At 40.8% G+C, this 5,911-nt stretch overlaps 1 protein-coding gene across 1 annotated transcript; it reads left to right on the forward strand.

Annotated features, from left to right (window-relative positions):
* Window positions 1-389: 389 nt before the first annotated feature.
* Window positions 390-5,347, forward strand: LOC121189930 (SPARC-like protein 1). Its single transcript, XM_041050412.1, has 8 exons — window positions 390-485; window positions 1,175-1,247; window positions 2,056-2,167; window positions 2,386-2,504; window positions 2,607-2,761; window positions 3,529-3,641; window positions 4,687-4,781; window positions 5,190-5,347. The coding sequence occupies exons 1-8, from the start codon at window positions 423-425 to the stop codon at window positions 5,243-5,245; spliced, it is 786 nt and encodes a 261-aa protein (XP_040906346.1). The 5' UTR covers window positions 390-422; the 3' UTR covers window positions 5,246-5,347.
* Window positions 5,348-5,911: the final 564 nt, after the last annotated feature.

Below are 5,911 nucleotides of genomic sequence, written 5' to 3' on the forward strand. Positions count from 1 at the left end.
AATTATTGTTTTCTTGAGACTGAATGAGGTGCATTGTTTCCTGCTACATTATGGGAATGACTGGAAATACAGTAATAGTCGGTAAACGACACCACAGAAAGAAGAAGAAAGAAAAATGAGGAGATAAAAATGCATCTGTTAACGGAGCTTGATCTCAGTAAAGTGGCAGTCCTTCAGCACTACTTATTTTTCAGGTTTCATCTCAAATGTAATTAATATCAAGAAAGGTAAAGGTAGTGGGATGATGCTGCTAGAAACTGATGCAAACAGGTATGAAATTTCTTTTTCAGCCTCATGTACTGTATGCTCCACAGAGACCGCAACACAGATCTGATTGCAAGATCAAAGTGATTTGGTCTAGGATTTTCCTCCTGCAGGAAAATCTGTCATTTTCCACTTGTGGCCCATTGGATGTTTCAACCATGACCCTGAGCTTGACCTTTGCTTTGTTTCTGCTCTGCAGTCTTCACACTGGTACGGCCATGGTGAGTCTAACTTTGTGAGTCTAACTTTGTGGCTTCCACCTAAATATGTCGGTCCAGCAAAAGACTTGTGCTCTCACATCTGAATGTGGCTACGAGAGCTATTATGCTCAGCATGCGCTAAAACTACAAACCAGTTGTGTATAAACCTTAACAAAAGATGATCATAATATTGTTTTGTAATATGAGAATTTTCACTATCTCTCCCGTTTTCTGCTGTAGTGATCTGGACTGCTTTGTCTTAGGTGTTAAAAGGTAATTCCTCTATTAAGAAAGCACCGGTATTTTGGGTCAGCTTTGCACCTGTTTCCCATCTGATCCGGGAGGACGTGGGGCAGATGTGGACCTGGCGCAGACTACAAAGTTTCTTGAAATAGAAGTTTGGATTTGGGCTGTATAAGGGGAGAAGAATTTGATATAGAAAACATACCATTTTAATTGTGTTCCATTCTTTGATTTTTTTATAGGACAATATAAATATAATTCACCATAAAAAGTTGACATTTTTAATTTACATTGGAGGTACTGAGACTTCTTAGACTTTTACCACAATGTTTGTTAAAGCACTGCTTGGAGGTTCTGAGGATGAGGTCCAATACCCAAAATGAAGACTGAGAGGCTCCCAGTGCAAAAGGTAGCATGGTGAACAAGCTTGAGGTAGAAATGTTTGTGCGTGTGTGTTTCTGTGTCAGGCAGGCAGAGCTCAGCGGAGACAGAGACAAGCTGAGGAGAGCCTGAGACCATATATTGGCAGAGTGGAGCCAGGTAAGACTTCAATGTACAATACAGTGGGGGATTTTTCTGAAAGTCTCTTATGGACAGAGTAAGTTCTGCAGGTATGGGTATTTTCTCTCTTTGCTATGGGCCCAGGTCCAAAAAAAGCCTCATGGTCTGCCACAAACATGTTTTCCACATCAAGTGATGAGGTTTAAACTGTTTTGATAAAATTTTTGTTTTCCCACCCAAAACGGACAGTTGTAGAATCAAATATGCGCACAACAAGTCGTTTGTTCAAACAGCAGTAACATGCATTCCATGTAAATATGATGAACGCTGGTTAAAATAATTTACAGTGGCATGTGTAATGAAAAGAATAAGAATCTATACAGTTATCACAGCTGTATGAGACATTTTGACTGTGAAGAAAATGAGACATTTTGTGACTTAAGACAACAAACCCTGTCTCATCTTATAGTTTACAAGGAGAGAGAATTTTACCATAATTCTTGTTTGTACCAGTAAATAACAATTCAAAAGAAATGCACTGATCACTAACATATTCTGTGCTGAGGATATTATCAGTAATCTATTAAAAAAACAGATTTAAAGATCCATCTCTTACTGTGTGTAGGCCTTTCTGTTTTGGGTCACATGTGGCATTTTGGACCAAGAATTGAATGTATAGGAATGATTGAAAACCAGGTGATGAGATCATTTTATTTTCCTGCCATCATATGATTCTTTCATCCAAAACACCTTTAGTCTGTACTTAAAGCTGAACATCTGAAACACAGATGTAAAACTAGGAAATAAAAAAATTATGCAGTAACAAGGTTGGTTCTTCATGTTTCAGAAAAGCTCTGTGAGTTGCTGAAATGCCACAGTCCAGTGGGATCTTGGTGCCAGGTAGTTCAAGAAAATGGAGTCTTGATCCCCAAGTGTGTTTGTCCTCGGTCCTGTCCACGGTAAATGCCTCATGGAATTTCATCTTTGTGGCTTTGACAGTTTTTTGTTTTTGATACACTCACTTGTTTTCTCATGTTTTTTCTTGATGTAAAGTTAATTATTCACTGCCTTTGAATTTGTAAATGAAAATCAGTCATTTTAATTAATCCAGCTGTGCACACAGTATGATCCATCCTCACCTATAGTTTTGCATATGGGCACTGGCTCGTGCAATCAGGCAGAGGGCACCAGTGTGCAGTGTTCTGGGAAAAACCTATGGGAATGAGTGTTTGCTGCATAAAGAAGCCTGCAGAAGGAGACGCCGCACTGGACTGGCTCACACAGGACCATGTCTGGGTAAACACACAGCATTAGATATTACACACACACACACACACACACACAGATTTCCACTGTACTCTACAGTCTTCCAAACTAGCTCTGTTTTCTCTTGATCAGTCCCCAAGGCTAAATGCACTGAGGAGGAATTAGGGCAGTTTCCGTATCGTCTCCTGGACTGGTTTCTGCTTCTGAGTCGCATGGGGGAGTCCTACGCACCTGGTGCCCCGCCCCAGAGCTGCCTCAGCCACACCCAGAGGACACAACTAGCACAGGTAGCTGAAACATCAGGCTTGAAGTGAGTCTGAGCAGCCAGGCACCAAAGGGGAGAAGATGATTGTAGGGTAATAAACATGATTTATGATCTTTGAAGACATCAGCTAATGATGCAAATGCAATCAATACTCATAAGAAAATGTTATGCTAAGGACGCTATAGACAGAAGAAAAGCATACCAAGGGATCACTTTCACTCCCAGTGCAACTTAACACTGAACATAAAGTTGTTTTTGACACCAGACACCATTATGGTGCTAGTATACAAACTGTGTTTCATGGATTGTCTGGAGAGAAATCGATGTTAACAACTCACTGTAAGTGGCAAGTTCTTGTGTTACCCGTGGTGTGGTCGTCCACAGAATGAGACAGCGGCTCTCAAGAACGCCATATAAATAGGATTTGGTCAATAATCACTAAATTATTCAATAAGGTGGTGAATGGAGGGATAACTTAATATCCTCTCGCCAGCCACCTTGACCTCCTGGCCTCAAATAAATTAAAAGAAACATCATGCATTATTTTCATGGCATGAAAAATGACATATGATATTTTGAAATAAAACTATTTTTGTAATACTTTATAAAAACTAGAACTCCTTGTTGTCGAACACAAAACTAAGAATCTAGGGGAGTGCAGCTAGCATGGCTAAGAATGCATGTTTATTTCATTGCAATAGAAATGAAAGAAATCATGCAAACACTGATAAGTTGAACAGTTTGCTCCTTTTCTACCATTGCTTTTATCTCGTTTTCCCTCCTCTGTAGCAAAGATTTATCCTACTGGACAAGAACAAAGATGGCAAGCTGAGCCACAGGGACCTGAGGAAGCTGCGCTACAAAAGGATGCCACTGGAGCACTGTGCTACACCATTCTTTCAGTCAGTCCCACCTCCAGTAGCTAATGCTGCAGGGCTACTTTCAGGATTTTAACTTGCAAGCCCTGATTCATTTTTAGTATTGCATGTATTTGCAGGAGGAGAAACTCTATGATTACATGGCTTATTTGAGAAGAGGTAAAATCTTACTTACCATAAAGTGACCGAGCTGTCAATAAGTCAGTGTTGCCCACTGTGTTGTTGACACCATCACCTCATGCCTCACAAAGGTTCACATGTGAACCTTCTGTCACTTGCAATATGCTATATTTCATCGAATTACTGAAACACTAAGGGTTAAAAATGTCACACCGAGATGCATTTCGCCCCCGCTCTGTGACCAAGTTGCGCCTCCCACCATGCTGTTCTCTCTGCATGCCATCTATCCATTCATCCACCATGCCAATCCCCTCTTCCTGTGTCCTCCTCCCCTCCCATCTCATGACCACACTCGCCATCATCTCTCCATCATCGTACTCCTCCTCCATGTTGAAGCACTTCTTTTCCCCTTCTGTCCTTCCTACTTCCATTTCATCTTTCCTACAAATAGACTTATCCCCAGCCTGCCTCTCTGTCAATCCCTCTTTCATTTTCACTCTTCCATCTCTCCCCGTTTCTCTACCATCCCTACTCCCACCCAACCTCCCATTTCCCTGTCAGTCGGCAATGACAGGTTTTGTGGGAGTTGGGCTGGCTGTGTCAATGTCAAGCCATTCCGAGCAATGATAATGTTTATTACCCACTGTGTCTCCCGCTGCCCATGGATTAACACAAATTGAAGGAGTACCCTTCAGAGATAATGCTGCAGGGTGAAATGAAAGACAATGGCTGTTGAGGAACCCCAATGCAGTAGTTTCTATACTTGAATATGTCTTTATACCCTCTTCATGTGTATTTATACAAATCTGTCATTTTGTGTTTGCAAGGTTGTGTGCACATGCAACGAGAGCATGGGTTCATAAGAGAATGAGTGAAGGCATCTGTTTGTGCAATTGCTCCAGTGCCATGTTGTGAGGTCACTGTGTGTTATACTGTGCTGTGTTTACAGGTCATGTGACCGTAACAGGAACAGGAAGGTGACCCTGCAAGAATGGACGACCTGTCTGGTGGATCGCGCTGAGGCCTGGTTCTACAGTTTCATGTGTAAGTTGCGAGATAGAGGTTGATAAAGGTTATAGATCACATAAAGCCCCTTTTGCTGAGATTAAAAGCCCAGATTAAAAGTAGGCTTAGTAAAAGTAGTAGATTGTATTTCATGCAGTTGAAAAAAAAAACAATGAGAGGGGAATTTAGATTGCATAAATTCAAATAGAAGTAAAATGGAGGTAAAAATTTATCAATTTAATTGTATTTAAATTTCAACATTAACTAATTAGAAGTGATTTAATATCACAATTAGAAATTGTATTTCACATAAAATTAAAGTCTTTATGGCCATTATTTTCCATTTGTCCATAAAGGACTTTGTCTACAGTACTATTTTGTCTGACTCACATCACAGGCTATTCCAAACCAAAATGTTTTTTTTTTTCTTTTTTGTTTTATCCACAGCAGTGAGAATGGGCTCCCGCAAACTGTGTCCTAAAATCAAAGAGAACAACTTTTGACATGAGAAAACAACCATGATCTCCTTCATCTTGCAAGTACTGTAAAAAACTCGCTGAAGACCACATCGTCACATTCACCTGATTTAAAAGCTGCAGGATGGCATCTCTATCCACTGGTCACTCATCTGTTGTGATGTAGTGACTTGTGGTGTCATAAGTCTGCTGGTTGTGTGTGTGCATTCATGTGTACGTTCAAATGGGACAAATAAATATCTGGACAGACTGACCACCAGTATTGTTAATTGCGTTCACTGACATTTGTACATTTGTGTTTTAAAGAGCGGAGACAATTGGGAATATTAAGTCCCAATTTAGATGGCATGCTTTGAACAACCAATTAAAGGGGAGGATGACAGCAGTGCAGACAGACAGCGTGATGTACAGAGAATGTCAAACGAGAGGGAAGTAAAGATAAGGAGGAAAGAAGCGCTTAGGATGAGATGACGTGACCGGAGAAGAGACAAAGCGATAATAAAGGGGGTGAAGGGGAGAAGTAGAGAAAAGTGTCATAATGCACTGGAGGCGAGTGAGGGAGGGAAGGGAGCGAAGCAAAGTGACTGAAGGAAGCAGAGAGAAGTACAAAGTGTGTTTGTGAAAGATGGGAGGAGGTAATGCACTGTAAATGGGAGTTGAGAGTAATGGAGTAATGCATAAAAAATGGATCAG

This window comes from Toxotes jaculatrix, chromosome 11 (genome assembly GCF_017976425.1).
Source record: "Toxotes jaculatrix isolate fToxJac2 chromosome 11, fToxJac2.pri, whole genome shotgun sequence".
Lineage (NCBI taxonomy): Eukaryota > Metazoa > Chordata > Actinopteri > Toxotidae > Toxotes > Toxotes jaculatrix.

What these genes read in the sequence shown, in the direction of transcription:
- LOC121189930 (XM_041050412.1), top strand. Translation starts at nt 423, where the DNA reads ATGACCCTGAGCTTGACCTTTGCTTTGTTTCTGCTCTGCAGTCTTCAC. An exon ending in TTCACACTGGTACGGCCATG is followed by an intron (nt 486 to 1,174) that starts GTGAGTCTAACT and finishes TTTCTGTGTCAG; the next exon opens with GCAGGCAGAGCTCAGCGGAG. An exon ending in TGTCCTCGGTCCTGTCCACG is followed by an intron (nt 2,168 to 2,385) that starts GTAAATGCCTCA and finishes TCGTGCAATCAG; the next exon opens with GCAGAGGGCACCAGTGTGCA.